Raw genomic sequence first — 25,116 nt, forward strand, 5'->3', positions numbered from 1 at the left:
TAATGTTTTATTATTATTATTATTATTATTATTATTATTATTATTATTATTATTATTATTATTATTATTACGCTGGTGTTATGAGTTAATGTAACTTGGTTAGCATAAAGATTGTCCCTCGCTGGCCCCCGTAGTTTCTTCAGGAAGTCATTGGGTTTCATTCATTTTGATGTTGCATGGACTTTTTGCGAGGTTCTTTTCAAAATGCGTCGGAAACCAGAACATCAGGCAGGAAGCAGTGACCCCGTCAACGCTAATAAAAAGGTAGCCCATTGTTAGCGGTCATGTAGCGCATGACTGAACGCATGACAGTCCAGTCAGTTTTCATTGGCTCGTTGCTTTCAGGAGCCAAATTAACACATTCAAACATTGTTATAATATATCTATCCCGCGAAGTTTCTTGATATTTTCTTGTTTATTCTTTTTAAAGGCAAGCTGCAGTGATATTCAATGTGAATGTTTATTTTTATTTGTAGAGAGGGAGAGAGACAGAGAGGAGAACAAATATCATGGTAAACATAACGACGTAGTTGTGCGACACAGGCGGATGGAAAAGTGTGAATAAATCTTTTAACTGACAAAACATTCGTTTTCGAGAATCACCAGAGAATAGCCTGTTTTTACAAAATTTAATTTCCAGTTGCCCAGCAAGAGTTGTCAGCCAGCAGTGTGACATAGCTGCTTATAGAGAGATGAGGAACACGGAAAGGACCTGATGATCCTAACTACAGCTTAGGATAATTACATGATGACTTGTGCATTTAGTATACTGGTCTGCAACCTTTACAACCCAGCCATACTTGTCCTCATTCCATTTAAATCACACTTCAATGTTTTAACAAAGACAACTTAAAGGCTACTACAGGTCATTTGTTGTCATTTTACAGAACTGCCATTTTGTTCCCATTATTTTAAATAAAGTAAAACAATGATGGATCCATTTTCTTCTATGCAGTGTTGATATTTGTGGAAATTAGAGATAACGTACAGCTTTTTTTTCCATTCTTAAGAAAAATTGTTCTAAAAGTCTATTCTGTTCCCACGATGAGGTTCAATATTTTCCTCTGTTTATTTTTTTGTTTTTTATTTAATCACTGTTTAGTGGTCTCCATTTATACTTCTAACTAGTCCCATAAAGCATGTTACAAAAAGTTTTCAACAAACAAATTGTCCAGTTGGTCACTAAAAATAAAAATTATACATTTACAGCTTTTTTGAATAATTTATCAGATATTGTGGCTGTGATATTAGGGTGAGTTTGACATGCTGGTCTTTAAAAGTAAGTAATATTTTTAAGCACTGTGAAGATGCCCCAACTGGCTACTTTTAACATTAGAATGCTAAAATAAAAATATGTTTTTAAGTTTTTTGTTTGTACTATTCGCCTATTAGGTTAACAAGAAGGCAAGAGGATTCTTTTCTTTTGGAGAAATCACTCCAAAGGAGCTTTTCCCTTTTGAGTGATTCAAAAGAATGCTTTTTGGAATCAGGACCACTGTAGATTGAGAAAAGTGAAATGTTCTTCTCCAGATTCTTAAAATCACATTTTGTGATTTCTGAAACACTGTCTTCTCCAAATCTTGTCGTCTCCCCTTTTTCCATCATTTTGTGGTCGGGAACAGAGAGCGGAGCGGCCAGCTGACGCCTCAGCCAGGCAGTCCTACAGCTCCATCCTCATCAACTTCGGAAAGTACTTACTGCTGATCGTGATCATTCCTCCGTTCCTCAACTATGCATCTCTGCAAAGAGAAGGACAGATGCTCTTGCCAAAAGGTATACCAAGTCTGAAAAACGCACCGATTCTGTTTCCGAATTCATATTAATAGTGTAGGAGATAATTGAATATTTCACGCGGATACAAGAATCTAATTTGATATAGATGTTCCTAGGGGCTTGCATTTAATAAAAAAAAGGGCCAGCCACTCAAAAATTAAAGATGGCGGCCGATTCTCAAAGTGTCCACCATGGCTCTCAAGGAAAATCAAATTTTTGCACTCAAATTACCAATCAGACGAATGGGTTTGGTGTCAAATCATATTCTACATATTCTGAACCATAGAAATTAGGTCTGTCATGATTACAAATTTTTCCGGATGATAAACTGTTCTACAAATTATTGTGATAAACGATAATATTGCCATTTTGAGATCATTTTCATAATAATACAAATACACCCACTGAAAGACGACTGGTGTGGGACTTGCAAAAAGTTTCATGTTTGGCTTCAGATGAATAGGATGACCAAGGTCAAAAACAAATAATGTGACATAAAGTTCATGGAAGTCAACAAAATATGTAACATTTTATTACCTTAAGTGGTTTAAAAGGTTTATAAATGGTGGCCATCTTGAAAAATTACCTTCATCCTGAAATTCAAGTTGCTAATGGTAAGCATAGACATATATGGCTAGTACCAACACTTAAAAGATGCTTACCGTAATATTCTGTACTGTAAAGCACGTTTTGGTTTTAAGCTCTACCAGTGTTTCTCCAGCTGTGCAGGTTTATTAAATTCTTGAGAAGGTGAAAAGAGTTCTTTAAAGCCTAATAAAGTTTGATTTATTTTGCTTTGTACTTCCAGACGGGCAGATGGTTGATGTCGGTTTGGGTCAAAAGTTGCATCTTTTGTGCAAAGGACGAGGAAAACCAGCCGGTAATAAATTGTCTCATATATCATTCTCTGTGTTGATTGATTGCTTAGTTTAACCGAACGCTAACTAGTCTTGTGTCTATTAGTTATACTGGATGCACCAACAGGAATGTCCTCAGACGTCTGGATCCATGTGCAGGAGAAACTTTCCTCCCTGACAAAGGTGACAAATCGTCATGTTTACGATGTGTGAAAATAAAAAACCTAAAACAAGTAAATTACACACAACAGTCAGGAAAGAAAGGATTCACAGAGTAGAAGCTAGCACTGAGCCAAATAGTGATCTCTTTGCTCTTGTGGCCATGTTGTTCGCTGCTGTCAGGGTCATGCAGAGACGATCCTCGCAGTCGCTCTGTCAGTTCCTTTTTGCTCGGCAACACTCAGCTCGGCAGCGCTCAGGCTGACAGCTGCCCCATGTTGTTTGTCTGAAACTGTGACCCAAATTAGGTCACTGGCTTGTTGGGAGGAGTGTAGTTACACAGAAACAACTAAAGTAGAACAGCAGTGAGATGCAGAGCAGCACTGGCCACTGTGTCAAGATCATTACAGAGCATCTTGGTTGTTAAGGAAGATTACTGTTGGGAGCGTCTTGTACATTAAAACCAAGCAAAACTTTCAGGGCTGGTCCTGTTTGTTTGTTCCATTAGGTTTGTACATATGACAGGATGGGACTGGGGTTCAGCAAGCGGCTCATGCAGAACGAAACGACCGGGACGGAGAAAGTCTGGGGGGCGTCCACAACCGGACGGTGAGTATGTTACGTCCAGTTGCCAATGGTTCCCTAGGTGAAGTCGGAATGTTCTCAGGAACATTTACAGTTTGATTTCCTCTCATTTGGACCGTTTGGGTCAGGTGGGACATAAATAGTTGTTCCTGTGGAAATATAAATATTTCAGATAATAAAACTAATTTTAATGTCAAAATGTCTCCCCCAACCACCACTGGGCAAGAGATGGAAAAAGTCACAAATGAGAGGGAAAAAAACATGCATGAGTGGTGAATTTTCCCAGGAGTGGCCAGCCTACTAATATTACTCCTTAAAGGCATTGACAACTCATCTAGAAGGTCACAAAACAACAACTGAAGAACTGTAGGCAACACTGGCATCACTTAAGGTCAGTGTTCATGATCAACCAACACAGTTGGCATCAGTGGGAGAGGTCCAAAGCTAAAACCACTGGTGACCGAAAAAGAATTCATCTTGCGAAAGCATCGTGATGATCCCCAAGACTTTAGGAAAAATATTCTGTTAACTGATGAGGCCAAAGTGGACAGGTTGCAGTAATTTATGGGATCACGAATGCTTAAACAGTACAAGCAAAGACCCTGTCTGAATGACTCAGGAAAAAATGAAGGTTTTCTAATGTCCTTGTCAAAGTCTGGTTTTAAGATTTGATTGAAATGAAACTGAAATGCTGCAGCTTGGCCTTAAACAAGTCTTTGTGTTTGAAAACTCTTCCGTGTGGCTGAATTAATGTAATTTAGCAAAGAAGAATTGACCAGAAATCCCCCAGAGTGACTCCAAACGAATCAGCTCCAATTAAAACAATGTTTTGAGAACGTTATGAAGTGTTAAATTTCCCTGGTTTGCAGTTGATAAAGTATAAAATATGTAATAATTTTAGCATTGTTTTTAGAAACTTTTGGTTCAGTTTTTGTGCAAAACTGACAATTTGGAGGCTCGATGACTCCATGTTGCTCCTAGTTTAAAGTTGGACATCTTTTCATATCAGCTTCCTTTCCAGGAGGTCAAGTTGAGGTCTGAAAGATCAGAAAAAAAACTTTCTGAGGGAACTGCGAAATTCTTCTAGAGCAGAATAAACCTCAGTCGTAATGCGGGAGACCTTCAGGAAGACACAACCGGTTCCAGAGAGTTAATGTGTGGAGCAGCAGCTCACGTCGAGATGACAGAGGAAACTCTGACGCTTTGTTCCTCTGAGGCTCAAAGCATGGCATGCCGCCGTTTTCAGTTTATGATCAAATATTAAACACAGAGGGATTCTGCAGCAATATTTGTCTTTTAGCTGCCAAAACCAAAGAACATTTAGCGTCGCAGGCTGAAAGACTGTGATCAATCAGCACTCCAAACTGCTGCTTGTTAGAATCCTGTCAAGCAAAACAATCACATTAATAATTTAATTCCCAGTTCCTCTCTTCATCTCAGAGTGGTTCATTGTATTTACAGTTGTTATGTGCTGGGAAGAATCAGTGTCGTACAACAGAGAAGAAGAAACACACAGATTCAGTTCTGTGCAACAGTATTCACATCCACACACTTTCTTGCATTGTAATCACAAAAACGACATGAAACAAACAGCATTAGCTTCTGGTCTGGGATCCCTTTTGCAAGCCCACAGGCAAAGCTACAAAATATGTAAAGAAATATTGACTTTTAGAAAGTTTTTTTTGCAGCAGTGTCTTACACAGCAGGGCCTGGGTATGCTAACTTGAGGACAAGCATGGCAAATAACATTTCAATAAATTATTTTAACTTATATTTTGTAATAATGCTTGAAAAGTAGATAAGAGTTTTTTAAATGCAATTTAAAATTTATGGTTTAAACATCTACTGGATTCAATTTGTTATTTTTAATTTTAATATTATTTTTAAATATTTTTCCACATCTTCGCTCTGGCTTTCCGAGGCCCCGCCCACCACCCTCTGGTGGCCCCGCCCACCACCCTCTGGTGGCCCCGCCCACCACCCTCTGGTGGCCCCACCGCTTTAAAAACCACAGAAGATTAAGTAATTCATTATCTGTAAAACCAATGACAAAGTAGAACATTACAAGACGTTCAACATTCTTCCTTTTAATTTTTTCATAATTTTTCATGGAGGAGTTTTCATAAAATTACTGTCATTTCTGCTAATATTGCGACTTTATCCTGGTAATATTAAAACTTTAAAACTTCAATTTTGTATTATTTAGACTTTATTGTTGTTCAACTATATTCTCGCTTTACTATGTCGGTGTTCTTGTAATATTGTGACTTTATTCATGTTAGGATTTAAACATATATAAATCCTAACATGGCCCTGATGTTCCCCTGTAGAGTCCAAATAAGCAGAAGCTGTAAAACACAGTTATCAAACCAGATGGTGGTCTTGGGTGTGCTGACATCACTCTGAACTATGGAAACCCAAGGAGAGCATTGATGGAAAAATTTATTATAATTTTTCCAAAAATTAAATCTTCAAAAACCAAAATTGTGTGTTGACTTCTTCAACCCTTTGACACATGTGAAACCTCTTCAAGCCCAGCTGGCTTATAATAGCAAATTAAGGCAATTTTAGTATTTTTCCTAGTAATGATGATGTCTTAAACCTACTTTGATGTAGGTTATTGGCTTGTCCATCTTTCATTCTGGTAACCTTGAGTCCGTATAAACCTTCCTGACCCAGTTTGCAGCTCGCCCTGATTTTCCCACATAGATTGATGAGCGCTTTGTGTTGCAGGATGGTGGATGATCTGCACCGACTGCTGCAGGCTGCGGGGATAGCCACCCCCTTCATGCTCGTTGGCTCAGAGCTCGGAGCGCTCAACAGCCGGTTCTACAGTCACATTCATGATGCGTAAGTCTTCCGGCGTGGAATCAAATGTTTTCGCTGAAGAAGTCAGATAGTTTTCTAGCAAAAAGTGTATTCTGGGTTTTGTGGTTGGGAAGGTGGCAGCTCACTGCCACGGGGATGTTTCAGCGTGGGGAGAGGAAAGCCTCTGCATCAAACAAGGTTAATGAAGATGGATGGGGATTGTAGTTCTCTTTATGTAACCTCCAAACAAATTAATTGTATTAGATGCGTTTAGCTTTTCCCAGTAAACTGTAATCCTTCCATGTTATGAGAACAATCGGAAAGACTTTCAGTCGATCTGCAACAATAGCTGATGATTTCTGGTCACTTTCTAAACTTTTGGCAGTGGCACCAGTGTTGGGTTTTGCAGCCTTTGGAGCTCCAGTTTTTGTGGAGCCAATTTCCATTGTTTTCAGATTTTTTTTTTAATGCACTGCAATTAAATGCATGCTAAGTCACTGCAAAAGGTCTTTACTGGCTTAAAAGATAATTCATCACTAAGTCCTTTTCTGTATTTTGCGCTGACACAAAACACTAAACAAAATGGTGAAACATGTGTTAGAAAAAATTAGTGGAAAAAAAAGAAAAAGTACTATTTGCTGCCTAGTGTTACGTGTCTCCTACGCTACTCTAAAGCCTCTTCCAGATCAGTTGGGGGCGGGGAGGGGGTTAAAACAGAAATATGGGCTTAATGAAAAGTATGTTTAATACCTGCTTGAAGGATGTTATTTTCAAAAGGTACTTTTAGTTTGACAAGCAAGCCTAATCTGAAGGTGTATCCAAAATTATTGTTGTAATACAATCACAGTTACATTTAACCTGTTGATTTGAAAACAACCTTCTATGGAGTTAGATTTACTGACCTGCAACAACAGAGTGGTTCATAAAAGACTAACCTGACAAAATAAGCCATATTCACTAACTTTCCATAACCACGAACCAACTAATTGTTTGAGAAGTTCCCCTCTGTTCCTGTGTGTTCTTAATATAGATCTTCTGCCTTGCTTAAAACACTTCCAGGTTTGAACTCTATTGAGCCTTCCTGCAGTATGACCCTGTACAATCCCATATTGTCTCAACTCTTGTTTTGTTGACTTCTCTGCTTGAGATATTTCCTGCACCATGTCAGAACTTTGTGCATCCCCACTGGTTGAAGGCTGTCAGAGATATCACTGTCGTAACAATTTTCCTGTCAAGGATCCACTTTCAGAAAAAAAAAACTGTCTATAAAATTGTGAAGCTGTCAGGCGTTGCTGGGTCAAATTGAAACCACCGAATCTGGATGTTGTTGCACTTGCAGATTTAAGATACTTTTTCACAATTTTGTATGTAAAACACACCATGTCAATTCTCCTACCCAGAAACAACCAGAGTCAGGATCATATCATCAGGCTCATGTACATGCTGCTCAATGTTCTAATTGTGAAGACACAACTTACCATTCCAGCAAAACTGTTTATCTGCCATCATCGGAGGCCATGCTAACTGGGTTTAGCATTCACAACAGGCTCCGGTGTGGGGAACTAGCTGTAGCGTAGCAGAGAGAAAGGGCAGGGTGTGTTTTACCATGGATAGCAATGTAGATTTGTGGAATAATAAAATTTTAATTTAATTCACCTCAGTGTTGTCAGTGTAGTTAAGGTAGAAATGTAGTTTTGCCTTTGGGAAAGCAAAAATACTTACAGACAGTTACAGATTTTTCCTGCTTGCAGCCATCACCATCTATAATAACTGACAAATTTTGAATTACTTTGACTTACAACATTTAATTTTTCTTTGGGTTTAATATAGTATTTTTGAATTTGAATTGAGCAGCGTGTACATAAAAATGATTGACAGCGCTAAAACCCTCCTCCTGGGTCTGATTGGTTGTTTCTGAATGAGTGGTGTATTTCTGCATATGGCAGTACGACTCTTGGATAGATATACTAAACCATAAGTACAAAAACTGATTGTTTCAGTCAAGATTTTGATAAATTTTGTTTCCCCAAATTTCAAGTCCTCGTTTGTGGACATCCTTTAATATTTTATATTTTAGGTTTATTATTTCCATTGATTCCCTATTAAAAAATAGCAACTGTGCAAATTCCCAAAGTCTTGAAACTCTGCTTCTGATGTTGAAAATGTCTAATATTTGTCACTGAAGATTCTCTCAAATCCAGTGTATGTCTAAAAATATATATATTTTCTTCTAAAAAAACATCTGCTTGCTTTACTGACCTGGTCAGATTTAGATTTTGAGCTAAAGATGTTCCAACACCACTTCCTATCATCTGGCATAATTCAGTCAACTCACCGACAACTTGGTGATTAACACATCAACTTCTCCACACCAGGATGAAAGATTTAGAGCTTTATTTGGCACAATGTGTCTGTCATTCAGAGAGAGAGAGAGAGAGAGAGAGAGAGAAAGAAAGAGAACGCTATGGGGGTTTGTTGATGAAACCTTTCCAAATGGAAATATTACCTCAGAGTACATGGCTGCCATAAAATGACAAATCTGCAGCATGGCAGCGGGGACGGCGCCATCTATTTCACACTCATTACAGCGTAAAGTGGTGGAGCCTAGTTAAAGTCTTACCTCATCTGAGTCTACTTGTGTGTGTGTGTGTGTGTGTGTGTGTGTGTGTGTGTGTCATTATTGTCCTCAGGCAGGTGTCAGACCTGGTGCTGATAGATCCCATCCCAGAGGACATCTTTGAAGAGGACCAATGGAAGGAGTACTGGTGAGTTCATCGGAGACTCTTCGTCTGCGAGAGGAGAAAGAGGTCGAGGGGTGAAGGAGCTTGGAAGTAGATATTAGGAAGAAGAGAAGGAACTGAGATGAAGAAGACACAAAGTCCAGGGGGTTACAGTAAAAAAGCAAATGGTTTAAAATTAAAGGCAACACACAAAAGTGATGCTATGTTTCACATCGCTGGGTGGGGCTCATTAACGTGATTAATTGGAGGACAAGGAAGCACATTAGCCGGCTGTAGTCTGCTGGCCTGAAACAGACGAGTAGAAGGATCGGGAGAGGACAAAGTGTTGTTGGGACCGGGTTACGGAAAGTGTAATAACACTGCTTTAATCTGTGTAGCACGATTCATGTCAAGTGGTAGTTATTGTCGCAGCACATATTCCATTATTCTGCAATTATCATACATGAAATCGCAGAGGAGGAACTGTTGACTGAAATGCCAGCTACGCAACACATGGTGCCTTTCTGATCGGGAACAAGCACATCCTGTCCTGTGTGGCTGTTAAGCGGTACAACGCCACTCCAGATTTTTGCTCCGAGTGTATAATTTAACAAACCGTCGAGAGCTTTTAGATTTCACTGACAGCCTAGCATCAACGGGGCGCCTGATAAACACGTTTAAGAAAACGCATTGTTGAGGATTTTCTCTGTTGTCAGATGTTCAGCCTGAAAACCCCTCGGCAGATGGTTATCTCGCACAGGCAGGTTCCTTCATTTGAAAATGTTGAAGTGTCTTATCAGGTCTGCGTTGAAGTGCTTGCACATGCTTCACGCTGTTAGCTCACGGCAAATGGGAAAGGGTTTGTAACGTAGCGTTATGTGTTTGACAATTTCTCTTGGTGATGTGCAGCCCATTAAAATGACTCTTAAATGATTATTTACTGAGTTCTCTACATTCAATTTAAATATAGCCTGATGGCTTGGCTCATCCACAAAACAGGACTGGTCCCAACTGAAACAAACCAGCAGGACTGACCTTCCCTTCATCCAGGACTTATATAAGTCCAGGGAATATGGACAGCTAACATCTCAGCAGACCCCACACATCCTGGACACAAACTCTTTAGACTTTGTGTGAAATTCCTTGTTTGTGCACATAATAATGATTAAGAAATTTGATTCTAAAAGTAGGTAAACATGCATCTTTCTACTGGAGAGATTATTGACCAGGATATTTGACGAATTGTAGAAAAGTCGAGCATTTGCTACGAAAAAAAAGAAAACTCTGAAATTTTGAGATTATTCTCAGAGATATTCTAGAAAAAAACTTGGAAATGTCCTACTTTCAAAAGTCAAATTTTCAACTTTTGGAACTCAGAATTTTCCATGTTTTTTCTAGACAATTTCTGAGAATAACCAGACTTTTTTTTTTTTCTAGCAAACTTTGAGTTTTCAAAGTCAGAAATTTTCAAGTTAATGTCTGAGATGTTAAAGTTTCAGAGTTTTCCTCTGGCAAATGATCAACTTTTTCAACTTTCCTTGTTTTATTTTTCTAAAACATTTCTGAGGTTTATGGCGAAAATGTACTTCTTTCTTTTTTTCAATCTACCATGGCTCTAAAACACCCTTGTATTTTTTATCTCCTTTATTTAGCCAGCCACTCAACAACTTGGTCACACAAAAGTAAAACAAATGAAAAAAATATTCAAATTTACAGATGTAACTGTGACTTATGAGAAAAAAGTCAGTGTCACTTTTATAAAAAGGCTAGCCCCTCACTTCAACTAAGCTTAGTACAGCTCCTCTTCTGTTCTAATAATCAATTCTTAGTTCTCCTTCTTAAAACCCAACTCTGTGTTTTGCATGCGTTGACGTCTTGCAGTGGGAAGTGTCAGCTAGAATTCCTTACTAACATTCAATATACGTGAAATCCAACAATAAAAAAACCTGCAGCCAGGAAAGCAGTAAAGGCGTAATAATTGAGTTATGCCCATGAGGATGTTGCACATCCAAAGACCACTATTAGCTTGTGGCTTATGTAAGCGCAAGTCAAGCCAGATAAGAAATGGATCCCTGAAAATGGCCTAATTTGTACGTGACTCAAAGTGGAGCAGCACCATTTATCAGGGGTATGTGTCCAATTATCCTCTGATTAATAGGCATTCATTTAAAAGAGTACATGACAGTGCAGCCGCAATCCAATTACTCCGTGCAGAAGCAATGCAGAGATGAAATGAAGCAAAGACTTACATTTAGTTTTTGGGGGGAGAAAAAAAAAAACCTCTATCATCTCTGCTTTATTTCCATTCGGGGAGCAAAATACATTTCACAACAACTCTTTCTTTTCCTGCTGAAGGCGTGGAGTTCTCCATCTCAGCGTTTATTAGCTGTCAAAAGTCTGACAGCGTTTGGTACGTTGGGTTAAAGGAGCAGGACAGCACCTGAGCTCTGCTCTGGGATCGGAGGATTTCCACATCAAAGAGCAGCTCGTTAACGAAGGCTCGCTCCTAAAGCCAGTCCTGCTACAATCTGCAGAACGAATCGCCACCGTCTCCTAGGACAGGGGTGTGTAGGTATTTTCTGCTGAAGGGTCCACTTTTTCGTTTCGGGGGATTTGAAGACATCACATTATTATTATTTAGTTGCGCAGAGACAATGTACAACATTGTATCAACCCTTAAAAGAAGAGCTGCATGCTACAAGGTTAAAGAAAAAAAAAGTCAATTTCCATCTGCAGCCTCTGGACAGGTTGATTTAATCAAGGATTATTTAAAAGGTCATGAATAGGCAGAAAGCCAGTTTAGTAATCTAAAACCATGAAAACCAAGCAAACCAAACTTTAAATCCACAGACAATTCATCACATTTTCTTGCTTTCATTAGCAATGAATGCAAATTTCTTTCAGGAATTTCTCTTTGCTTTAGTTAGTCCAACTTTCCATCACTTCTGACATATTTCTCCCTTCTTGGTGAAGAAATGCATCCCATATCATGATGCTGCTACCACCCTGTTTCAGTGTGAGGATATGTTGAGGTCAATGAGAGGTGTTAGTTTTTTTGACAAATTTCCTCTCTTTCCCTGGAGTGCAGAAAGCTATGTTTGGTTTCATCAGACTGGAAGGACTCAAATTTGTTGCAGTTCATCCTGTGGGAGTTTGGCTATTTTGCTGCTTATTTTCTTTACAATTAAGTGTTAATATTTAAAGATACTATTAGTAGAACTAATATTATATTTATATAAATGATTTCTGTGACTTAAAAGAACTAGATCAGGCAGCCAAATCCCTCACCTTACCTCACCTACTCTGCTTACCTTGCAATATTTCCTCTGCAAGCCCAAACAAAACAATAAAATGATGCTTGTCTTCATTTTGTATTTAACAGAAAGTAAATAACCACATTTAATCCACAGTGTGCGAGTGCCGAGAGTGTAAAACTAATGAGCGCCATGGCAACAGTTCTTTGTTCAGAGAGCAGAAGCAGCAGGGAATACTCTTCTCTAATGGAACGGTCCTCAGATTTTAATGATTGCTGATTGGCTGTTTTAATGGAACCTCACTGTGTTTAGAGCAGCTCAATTTTCACAAGAGCTCCACTTGAAGGTTTCCTCATCAGCTCGTTGCTTTCGGTGTTAGCTGTTACATTTTGATTGATTTGATTTTTTTTTTTTTTTTTTGGTTGATTTTGGACAATTTGAATTTCTAGGCAGACCGTTTCTATAAAAAGTATTCACACCACCTTGGATATTTTTACTCTTTTTGTTGCTTTTACAAATCAGTCACAGTCAGTAAAATGTGGCTCTGTAGACAGATTTTCTTTTTCAATGTCAAAATGAAAATTGATTTCTGCAAAATAATAAAAATTGAATAAAAATATTTAACATAAAATAAGTGATTGCATTAATTTTTATTTAAATATTTTTTTACATAAAAAATAAAGTATGTTTGCAGTGCTGTGATTGCAGCTAAAGGTTAATGAGACTGAATAATAATTCAGTCACTTATTTTATGTTAAATATGTTATACATTTTCATTATTTTGTAGAGATACATTTTCATTCTTGCATCAAATGTTTTTTGTAAAAAAAAATGTAAAAAAAGTTGATTAATACTGTTAAAGGATAAGACATCCAAGTGAGAGAATACCATCAACAGTCACTGTAAAAATAAAATTAATATTTTTATTATATTTAAAAAACAAAACAAATCATAAAAACAACTCAGTTAGCCCTAACAATATAATTCATAAATAATACAAACTGAATAAAATGAAAACATATCTCAAATCTTGAAGAATTGATAAGATGAGTTTATTCCCATGAGATCCAGTCCTCAAAAGAAAACTTGAGCTGTGTTGAGGTTTATATTTAAAAAGAAGAGGCGGCTGTGTGTTAGATTGTTAAATCATTTGTACTTTCTGTAATCTTTCTGTAACCAATCGTTAATTATTCATGTTGAAACAAGAAGTGGCGGCTATCAGCCTGAGAGGAGGAGAGGGAGCCGGAAGCTGTCTGTCTTAAAATGAGTTCATTATGTCAGAAAATATAAATGTTGCTGCTGCTGTGTTCAAGGAAGTCTTTTTTAAAAGACAGGGAGAAAACTACAGAAAAAGACAACAGCCATTGGTTTTTTGTGTGTCCAACTGAAAACAGACCCAGAGGAATCCCATCAGGTGACGAAGCCTCACAGCTGTCTGCGTCTGGCTGCAATTATGACCGACTTATGAGTCTGGATTAAAAGTGACACTTTGCAGCTCATTCATCAATCTGCCTCGTTAATATTCTCATCAAAATGTGCTCAGAAACACACACACCCTGTCAGCTTCACATAAACACTAACGTATGATACATATGTGTGTGTGGCACTGTGTGTTACCCTCCCAAAAAGACAGACGGACACAACTGTTACTTTTAGTTAGATCTATAGATATTAGATAGAAAGATTGTTACATATTGACATTTAAACATTTTAGTTAGTTTTCCTGTTGCAAAGTGGCGCGTGGAAAAAGTGATCTGCTCTTTATTCGGCTGCAAAATTATTTACACCTGGTTACGGCATGCAGCACATTCCACTTATACTATTAATGAAAAATCAAAATGCTGTGTAAATGCCTGGGTAGTTTAACCACTATTGGCAGCGATAATCCTCAGATGTACTTTTCTGTCAGACACGTATTTCTGGCTTAATTGGATCAGTATCGGGTAATATTAAACCTCAGATATCAGTATCGGTATCAGACAAAAAAATAGATCGGTGCATACCCTGGTAGAAACTCTGCTTTGGTCATTTTTGAAAGTACAATCTTAAACAAATGAGTGGAATGGAATAAAAGAACAGCACCTATTAAGATTAATATTAATTCATATTAATACTCCTTAATAAGATATTGTTACTTTATCTAGACATTAGAATTGAATGATTGAAACGTTATTTTATTTACCTGTATATTTATCTGTGTATTTATACAGCATCTTTCATTATTTATTTATTTTTTACTTAATATTTTTTAGCAGCATTTTATTCTATTTCATACCCTGCGTGTTCACTGGGAGTGGGAGGTGTTTAATGTTGGTTTGAATGTATGTTTTATATGCAAAAACTCAATAAGTACAAACAGAATCAGCTTCCACCCCGTCCTGCCTCCCCGTCATCCTGAGGCTCCCAGATGAGTCGGGAAAGGCAACTGATTGTAATTAGAAGCGGCGTAAAGCGTAGCTGTTGCTCTGACGCTCCGCTAATGAAGCAGGCCCGCTCCGGCCTCCGTGTGTTCACCCTCCTGTAATCTATAGCATCGATGCCAAGTGGAAGAGTTCAGAGGAGGGGACGGCGTCTGCCGCGGCGCAAGAGTGACACCTTGTGTTCGCTCTCAGCGTAACAGTTTGAACTTTTGCAGCCCTGGTCCTGCAAAAAAAGGAGCCTGATTAGAATCGACTGGGTTGTTTCTGAAGTGGCAGCTTTACGTCTGACTGTGTGAAGTTTGGTGGAGGCTGAAGTCGTAGCGATTAGGAATCCGAAAGTATAATAATTGGAACTGTTCTCTGCACCGGGGCAGCTGTGGCTCAGATGGCAATCAGAAGGTTGTGAGTTTGATTGCATCTTCTCACATTCCCGGCCGATCGTTGTCTGAGTGTGAGAGATGGAAGTGCAGCCAGGTGGATTTGACCTAAAGGGATCTGGAAAGAGCTAATTAAGCTGAATTCATTGGGCAATTAATTTTTCACCATAATAAATAATAAAGAAACTGAAATTGACAAAAACAACAGGTTGACTACCTTGGTCCCATATGTAAAAAATAAACTGCAACAAACATAAAATGTAAAATAAGCAATAAAGCATGATGTCACTCAGAGCACAAAGCATAGAATTAGACTTCGTAGATCCGCCTTTGTGAGTCAGACGTATTGTCATTGATACCAGATCCAGAATTTTTTTTCACTATCGGATCAATACAGATATAAATATCAGATTGGTGTATCTGTAATATTAAAGTAGCCATTTCCTAAATGAAACTCAGCACATGTCTGCCTCATATAAATACTAAATTATCTTTATTTTTCCAAATTCAAAAAGTGGCTAAAAGAAGTGGCTGTTTTACGTCACATCATGTTTATGCTCCTGTGAAACAGGAAGTCACGATCTGATAATTTAAAGGTTGATCTAGACTTAAGTAGTAAGGTATAACCTAGAAAACAGCAGTTACATGTATCTTATGGTAATTGTCAAAGATGCCAATAAGTGGGGCTCTGGTCATTCTGTTAGACACGGTTGCTTAGTAATAAATGCGTGCATGTTTTCCAGTGTGAGATTATGCTTCTGCAGAAAAACATGAATTTATTCATGCCTCCTTGCGCGTCTCTACCAAGGTGCTGTGTATGTAAACAAAGGTGTTAGTTTTTACAGAACGCCATCGCTGCTTGCTTTCCTTTCTTCTGCATCATTCCCCAGGACAGTATCAGATGCAGTTTCATAACAACATAATCCCAACATGACTGTATAATTCGGTTCAGCTTTTTATAAAAGTACAAACAACATCCACTCCCGATTTTATTTATGTATTAATTTAACAGTGTATTCATTCAGTAGAAGAGCAGCAACTTTCCCTGTTTTTTTCCCCCCGTCTCGCATGTGATGTTAAAAATAAATAATGAGGTACCCAGTTGTTGTACAACAAATCAGTGGAGATGGGGCTGGTTCACAAGGTGACACCATGCTGCTCTGTTTTTCAGCTGCTTAGACCAGAAAATCAACTCTGCACCAATAACATAATGAGTGTTTGAGTCCCGGTTTGAAGGATTAACAATATATGTTTACAGTTTATAACAGGTGTGTTTTTAAAGGACATCCATTTTCCTTTTTTTTTTCATTCTTTTCTTTTTTGCACTTTTCAGGCTTGTTGCTCATAATTGTGTTCATTTCCATGTCTGAGCTCCATCAATGTGTAAAATGTATGAAGGAAAGAAAGGAAGAATAAATCAGCACAGAATACTGTCAAAAGTTAAGTAATTTCCTATATGCATAAAAAAAAAATCCAGCATCATTGCCCCGCTTTATCCATACAAGGTGAAAGCAGTAGTAATAAAGTCTCCATCTGGAATATGAGCTTATAATGTTAATTGTCTGGAAAAAAGATTTTTCTTGGAAGCAGCAGATTTTTGTTTTCTTCAAACTGTGTCACAGAGACAGTTGTGTTAGAAAGCCATGAGTCATTTTGGAAAAACATAGCATTAGTGAACAGAAGCAGCTGAAAGTCTCACTTTTTGACACATAATCCATTCAGGCATTATTCCACGATTATTATATGGTTAATAATTGTGGTATAATATGCAGAAGAAACGCTTGGAGAAAGCTGTTAATTTTTAGATTTGATTTAAAAACATAATATTTAGACATATGGAGATGTTTTGTTCTAAAATAAGATGTTAAAGAAGAAGTTAAAACGGCACATTTTCTTATCTCAGAACATTTTTTCTCACTCCCATCCCTCCGATGGAGAACTTTTTGTTTCAGAGAGGCCTAGTTGCAAGCTCTCCTTTTGGCCCCAAAATATGTGATTTTTACATCCAATGTTTTGGTTTTTGGTTCACAGTGTTTGTCACAACAAGCTGCACTAAATATAAACAGCAGTGAAGACGTGAGTTAATAAAGATATACCATTATTTGGAAAATCAAAATCATGCTTTATTGCATTTAGGGATGAAAAGATGAATCAGATTAATTGTATTGAATCAATTGTTGAAGTGATCGTCAACTAATTTAGTAATCGATTAATTATCAACTGGAGTACACCTTCTTAAATTCTTAATTAAGCTAAAACTGTACAAAAATATCTGCTAAACATCCTTTGCTACAAATGATAAAGCTTTAGCTTTAGTTTCTTTTCTTATGCAAAAAATTAATTTCATCATTTGTTTACTTGCATCTTTTAATGTATCTAATATTGTTTAAGAAAAGGTTTAGGTAGTTAACAAAAAGTCCGCAGAATGTGCAATTATTAATCAATTATCCAATTAATTGATTAATAGTCACAATAATTGAAAGAATATTTGATTGCTAAAATAATCATTAGTTTCAGCCTTGATTCCACTGGGTGTTTCTGTCTCTTTAAGAGAGAGATTTCAAATTTTGAGTATTATGTATTTATAATATAATAATTCACCTGTTGGTCTTACCAGCACTTTGAGTTTTTGATGAACAAGTTTCTTGTTTTTGGTGGAACTTTGTTCAGTGTTAATTGTTGCCGTGTTGCTTTATGTTTTTTTGTTTTTTTTTGCGACTCGCTGTAAAGTTAATTGCCGATTAATTGAGACTGAATCTGAATAATTTAATGCTTTTTGAAGCATCTAAACGTTGATCTGAGTCAGACGACATTGTTATATTCCATAAACAATAAGAAGGGCCACACTGTGTGGGTCCCATAAGAGAACATAAAACCCCGATGTTTTGACGTAACAGTGGAGCCTGGCGTTTAAATGTTCCACGCTCGATGTAATAGTTGGCAAACTCGTGTGTAATGGTTGGTGTTTTGTGCGTGAGCACGCTCTCAGGTAACAGAGGCCCTGCATATGGAATGAGATGGTAATGAGGAGGAGGAAGAGGGGGAAGAAGAGAGGAAGACGGGGGGGCCTTATCGCTACGGGGCCAAATTCCGACAGTGAATTGCGTAGTTGTAACAAAAGTAACAGAGCGTCCATTCAGCCTGCACTAATCCAGATGGGAAAGTCAAACAGCAGAAAGTCCACGGCACAAACTCATTTCATCACTTTATTAATTTAGATATTGCCTCCTCGCTCCTGTGGGGAGGAGAAAAAAAAAAGAAAAAGAAAAAAAAAGGGCCCCTCTGAAATGACCAACATCGGTGAGGCGTTTTGCTCTACATGGTTCCCCCACTTCGTCTCCTCCCGTTATCTGTTTAATTCATCCCACCAATCTTGGCTGTCTTTACCCACTAAATTTCCCTTTGACACGCATGCCTTGCTTCGCATAATCCTCACTCAGGGGCAGAATTAAAAACGAGAAAAAAAAGAGGCAGGAATGGGACAGGTGGCTGGAGAATCCTTGAAATAATGTTTGAATGCCAGACCCGGGGATGATTTGACTAGATTGGAACTGGCTGGCTGATAGGGAGAGACTTTCCTCTGCCCATTTTTTTACTCCCCCCCCTCCCCCCATCTTTTTTATTTATTTTTTTTATTTTTGGAACCAAGTGGTACGAAGAAGGGTGACAGGTGGAAAATGTGCAGAGACTGAGATGTCTTTTAAGAGCCGGGTCGAAGAGTCGGCTCGAAATTGTGGTGCCAGAATGACTTCAGAGGAAAACTGTGGAAAGGAAGATGAAAATGTCAAAACGTCACTCTTCAGAAGTCTGATACACAAAGTTTTCTCTGTCTCACGAAGACGGGGAATTATTACATCCCACTTGTTTCATTCCCCACCCCCCCCGCTGCCTGTCCAGAAAGGACTGCTGTGTTTTTTTTCTTTCTATGAATATGGCAGACATGTTATCTCAGTGAGTAACAGTTGAATATGTTTTCCGCGGTTTGTTTGGGGCTTTATCTGACCAATCACAACTGACACACTTTGTCGGAGCCATGCCTGATGTATCTGGCTGAGGTTTATGTAGAAATGTGTCGTATCAAGCACAGGTGGAATGGCTTATTTTACACATGAAAGGCACATGATAGCAGCGCGATAAGGACTGAATAAAGAAGTGCTGAAGAATGTGAAACCGACCGACTTTAACTGTGGAGCTTTTGGCTCAACGTTGTGTAGAAAGATCAACCCATCTGTCAAATATAAATACCTTATTGATCCCAAAGGGAACTTAAATGCTGTATCTAATTTAATTAAAGTTATTGGAGCCGGTGATGACTGTGGGCAGGAAAGACCTCCTGCAGCAGTCTGCGACAAATTTGAAGAAACCTCTGACTGAAGACTTTGTTTTTCCGTGGCAGTTTTATGCAGAGGATGTTCAGTTGTCTATAATTTTCTTGCCTTTCTGCAGCGATGCGCCAATCTGATATTAATATCGGTCCTGATGTAAACAATTCTAGATCGGGTTTCCATAAGGTCAGATCTATTCAGTCTAATTCTATGCTTTGTGCTCTGAGTAATGCCACGTTTTAGTATTTATTTTACATTATAGTTGGAATTTCTAATTGCACTTTCTGAGCCATTTGAAAAAAACATTTGTTGCAGTTTATTTTTCACATATTTGTAGTCAGTCTGTTGTTTTAGTCCGTTTCAGTTTGTAATCATTTCATGTACAAACTGAAACCTGTGGAGCCTGGGATGGAGGTCTTTGATTTTTTTTTTTTGGTAATTTCTCTGAACATTGCATGGTTTGGATGAGTATATTTGGAAGTCCACTTGTTTGAGTACTTAACAAGGAAACGAAGGAGTATGCTAAGTTCTCTTGCCGATCATCAATATTTTGTTTTTTTAAAGCTTGACCTGCTGATCCGTTTTTTTTTGTGTGTGTGTGTGTGAATTTGTTGCTAAATCCGGCAACAAATTCACTAATTTGGCAACATTGAGGTGATTATTGTTAACTGCATGGCCGTATATGTCGGTCTCTCTCACAGTAACAGGAGCATTGCTGATTTTCAGACCTTTGTCGATCATTCGATAAAATCAGTTTCCCATGAACATATTGAGCATTTGCAGATCGCCCCAAACTGGAACCAGGCTGTCTGTGCAGACCTACATAAAAGTCTTAGTATTTTCTGAATCCAGCCTTCCTGGATTGCTTCTATGTCTTTTGATCCTGGCCTCATCTTAACACACCTTCATGCTCCAGAGCAACAAACTCCTGCTTTTATTCAGTCTGTCACACTTATCAGTTAATCAAGTACTGCTACCCTCTTCCATACAAACCTGTTTGTGTCAAATTTACATTAGATTTTAATTGTTTAGACCCATGTAGGACCAGATAATAAAAAAATGTCTGAGTTTCCCTACTGTGGAGCAATAAAGGACATTTCTATTCTATTTTCTACTCTCCTCTGTTCTTATCTATTCGAAACTTGAAGTCTAAAAATGTAAGAGACAGTAGTTTCTTCTATTTTTCCTGTTTTTGGGCTTTACTAAAATAAAACCAGCCTCCCTGTCCTCATGCCTTCCAGGACTGTAGCCTCTGAATGCAGAAAGTGATTCATCAGATGTTTAAACTGAGAGCATCTGAGATCCAGATAAGGCAGAACCGGGACGAGGCTCTCGGGACACGCGGGGTGAAGACGCGCTCGGCGCCGGCTGCGTGTCGGCACGGCGATGTCGGCAGCTGCCGCGCCACGCTATTGATTGGGTTCCACAGGCTGAGACCAGCCAATTCAGAGCACCAGTGAGCCGAAACCGATTGGGCCTCCTGAGTTACAAAATCCTGCAGCTCTTCTTCTCTCATCTGCCAGAAAAAGGGAGTTTTTTTTTTTCATTCCCAGGCAAATGTTTTGTGTTTTTAAGAACATTGGGCAATTTTTTCAACTGAAAAGATACGAGAAAGGCAATGTAGCAAGAGTCTAACTTACTAATGGGGTATTTATCGTATCGTATCGTTTATCATATATCGTGATAAATTTAGTATGATGCAAATTTTCATTTATTGTCATGATAAATTTTCATTTATTGTCATGATAAATTCCAATTAATGCTGTTTAAATTCCTCCCAAAACTGTTGGGACGTTTGGTTTTACTATTTTCTCCACTGTTTGTTTAATGACAGCATCAATACATTTGAAAATGCGACTGAATGCAGTCACTGTGTGCATCAGCGATACAAATCACACTTCTTTGTTTTCCAGGAGCAGTTTATGTGTTTGTGGGGCTATGATTGTCACAGTCATAATTATCTAAAAAAGAAATAGTAAATAGTTCCTATTGCAACTTTAATTATTAAAGTTGCAATAGGTACAATAGGTACAATTATTATTGTACCACACAATAACATGATAAAACTTTAAGTCACCTGAGTAAATCGAATTATTTGTTCGATTTACTGGATTATTTAGGTCAATCAGACGATTTTGACACTTTTTCAAGTTGAAAATAACAAATGTAATTCAAATCTACTCTATGCTTTATTATTTGGTGCATTTCTGTCATTAATAAACAGATTTCTTTTGCCTCTACAGAACTCTACAGTTTGGCTGAAGTTTGTCTTCAGCCAAACTTTTGCTACTGACTCAGCCAAATCTCCTCACTGGACGAAATTGATGAACAGAAACCTGTCTCTAAATTGTGTATCTCTGTTGTTTTTTTAACTGCTTTTCTTCCTCCTCAGGTATGGGAAGCTGCTGCCGTCACTCCAGGCCCGGCAGTTTTCGGCCGCCACTGGGCTGAGCCGCCTGCTGATCATCCTGGGCGCCATTGAGCCGCTGCTGAAAGGAGAAAATGTCTCAGAGGAAGTCATCCAGCGGCAGGTCAGGACGGCCTTCACAGCTGAAAACAACAGAAAAATTTCAGACGTTTTCATAATTGTTAATGTTGTGATAGAAATATCTTCCAGGTGGGTTTTAGGGGCTTTGGTCTCCAGTGCACTGTTAAAACACAAAATCTCACCACAGAGTTCTAGTTTCTTAGTTTTATCATATTTCAAATGTGCTAACGTGCAAGTAACTTTTCAGCAAGCTATAGGAGCTTGTTTTAAGTCATTAATTTCTTAATATTGACAAAAAATTTCTATAGTTCTAAAGGCTGATTATTTAACTTACAATAAGACATTTTCCCATCTTGTAAGTGAAATAATTTCCCAATGGAACTAGTACTTTCTTCATCAATATTAAGGAATTGTTTACTTAAAACAAGCTCCTATATTGTGCTGAAAGCAACTTGTTGGTTAGTACACTTGAAACAAGACAAAACTAGGACATGTGCACTAGAAACTAGACCAAAAATGCCTGGTGAGATTTTGTGGTTTTGCAGTGCTCAGTGCAGAACGTTTCCCGTTTCAGCCACAGGGTGGTGCTAGCGCGGGAACAATCGCAGCCTCCCTCCCTCTGCTCGAAAGCAGAGTGGGCGACTGTTGCAGGAGCGTTTCTGTCTCCAAACCGTCAGACACACTGAATCACTGCAGGAAGCCACACGTCATTTTTTCTTTCTTTCTTTCTTTAAATAAATGAAAAGCGAGGCCGGGTTCATCTGGGACTGACACGGTGCTGCAGACGCTCCCTGTCTGTCTGCTGCTTAGGAAGCTTCCTCACAGGTCAAACACAGTAATATGAACTACAAGCTCTTTGCTGGTTGCTGGCATTTGATTTAAAAAATACAAATAAAAAAATAAAAACTTATTTGCCTGATATTTGCCCTTCTGATTCTGCATCTCTGCCATTTTCTGAAGTGAAGGATGTTAGCGGTTCGTTAAGACACCTTCTGGCAGCCGCCCACCATATGATGGCTGCAGCGATGGGGGGGGTGAGAGGGTATTTGAGCTTTTCAAGTATTACAGTTGTTGCCAAGGAGATAAGGACATCATTGTGCTTGAATCCTCCAAGGACCTTGTCGTCAGGCCAGGGAAGGTTATGATGTGCACACAGAGCCGCGCAGAGCCAGAGCAGATGTTTGCTACAACGTTAATAACTTCTAAGGCAGCCGGTCCAGTAACATCTGGATGATGAATGGAGGCAAAGAGAAATCGGCTCAGTTTCATGGAGTTCAGCTCGTCTCTGAAGTCCGTCAGCGCTGACCGACCCGGTCTGCAGTCGCTCCAGGGTTTCTGCTCCACTCGACCGCTGGAGAATGAGATTATTTGGAGGGTTTTTTTGTCCATGTTCTGCTCAACCCTGAGGTATAAAGGGGTTGTTTAGATGGAATTCAGAAAATGACAGAGTATTGGAATTTGGTCACAATAACAAATTTTACTGGATGATAAATTGTCCCAGAAGTTATCGCAATAAAAGATAATATTGTTTTGAAAACATTTTGAAGTAATATTATGGTAATATATCGGAGTAGTGCAAGAACACGTTCTCAGAGCTTTGTCCTTGAAGGCGGGGCTAGGTCCAATCAGGCGTTCTGTACAACTGGAGATGAAAAGATTTCTCAAATATGCATGAAAAGATGAAAGCAACACTCCAGATATGTTTTTGATGAGGGAATAACGTTATGATATAAAGCTCAAAAAAGTCAATTTTACATAATAATACCCCTTTAAATATTGGTGATCGACCAGAACAGTACAAAAAGCTAGAAGTCAAATCATCGTGTGGCATTCTGCTATTCAACAACAGTTTTATTAGTTAGTTGAATTAAAATGAAGTTTATTATGCGTCTCGGTCCATGGAGGACTTCTGTTCTGTTCTCCATGTGAGGCTGCAGACACAACCACACCCAGACCAAAAACAAACAGAAACCTTATGCACATGTGAGATCATTAAAAAATGTTTACCACATGAGACCCTGTGTTTATTCATAGACAGTAGATGTTTGCTCAGTTTAAGGACAGAGCGATGCGCCTTATTGTTTTTTTTTTAAAAAAGCTTGAAAGTTGTAATTTTTAGTGCACTTTTAAAATGAAACTCTTGATCTTGTTGCTGGTTTTAAAGATGAATGCATGAGCTTTTCAAAAACAATCAAATCAGGATGCTAACCTTCGTAGGCAGAATTTCTTGGTCTAATTTATTTTGAAGTCGGGCTAAATTTTCTCTTTCCTCCTGACAGAAGTACCTCCTCAGTAACCCCGCCCACCAGAGCAGCGCTGTGGACGAGCATTACTTTATGAACGAAAGCGTTGCTCAAGTCGGGTAAGACAAATATGTCTGACATTTTACCTTTTTGGATGTTAAAACCAGAAGACACTTTTTTAAAAATTGTTTTCGTTTTAAAGGGACATCACAAAGTTTAAGCCACTCTCCAGCCGGATATCAGTGAGCATGCTCACTGGGGATTCCTTTGATGAGCAAATGCCTCAACACCTAAACCAAGTGAGTTCCACTTCCTCCTGCTGTAAACCAACAACGCTCACGCTAAATCACATTCCTCCCGCACCAGATGGTCGCCGAACATCAAAAGAGGTTCCTGAAGGAGTCCTACCCATCGGCCAATCACGTCCACATAAAAGGAGCAGACCGGCGAATGATCTACAAGAAGCCATCTGCCATCAGCCAGCACCTGTGGAAGCTCGTCAGCCAGCGACAGGCCGGTCCGCAGAGCGAGTGACCCTCCAGAGAGGAAGCAGTCGCCACGGATACGGGGGCCGAGCAACGGCTGAATAGGTTTTAGATATTCACTAAAAAGTTCGGCGGGCTTGTTTTGCCGTTCTTCGCAGCCCTTCGTGGAGCCGGTCGACACGCCGCGCTAAGGTTCATCAGAAAGTCAATTTCAGGGCAGATTTCTGCTTCACTGGAAGCTTTTCTTTTTTTTTTTGGAAAAATGAAAATGATTTAGCATTTTCTGTCTTTGATTCATCAAATCTTCCGAAGTTGTTATTTGAGGCTCTTCGTGAGATTGGCCAGTGCCAAAAAAAAAAAAAAGCATACATGACTCTTATGGAGGGGAGGGGCCACACATGCACCACGTTACCGTCCAACTCAACATAGTCACTTCTTCATTTTCTGTCACATCATGGCCACAAAGCAACGGTAGCTTCAGTTCCTTTAGCTTCATGTATCAGAATTCATATTCATACACATTAAACCTAAATATATACTTTTGAAATCCAAATCTTTTTAGTCAGCTTTCTTAATCCAGATATGCTAAAAAAAGGAAAAAAAAAAAAAGAGCAAAGACCAC

At 38.6% G+C, this 25,116-nt stretch overlaps 1 protein-coding gene across 1 annotated transcript; it reads left to right on the plus strand.

Annotated features, from left to right (window-relative positions):
* The first annotated feature begins 139 nt into the window (after positions 1-139).
* Positions 140-25,103, plus strand: LOC103137011 (uncharacterized). Its single transcript, XM_007550520.2, has 11 exons — positions 140-264; positions 1,623-1,773; positions 2,582-2,653; positions 2,737-2,813; positions 3,298-3,398; positions 6,108-6,224; positions 8,873-8,947; positions 21,671-21,809; positions 24,046-24,128; positions 24,212-24,308; positions 24,376-25,103. The coding sequence occupies exons 1-11, from the start codon at positions 205-207 to the stop codon at positions 24,541-24,543; spliced, it is 1,140 nt and encodes a 379-aa protein (XP_007550582.1). The 5' UTR covers positions 140-204; the 3' UTR covers positions 24,544-25,103.
* Positions 25,104-25,116: the final 13 nt, after the last annotated feature.

This window comes from Poecilia formosa, unplaced genomic scaffold, assembly GCF_000485575.1.
Source record: "Poecilia formosa unplaced genomic scaffold, Poecilia_formosa-5.1.2 Scaffold36, whole genome shotgun sequence".
NCBI classification, from domain to species: Eukaryota; Metazoa; Chordata; class Actinopteri; order Cyprinodontiformes; family Poeciliidae; genus Poecilia; species Poecilia formosa.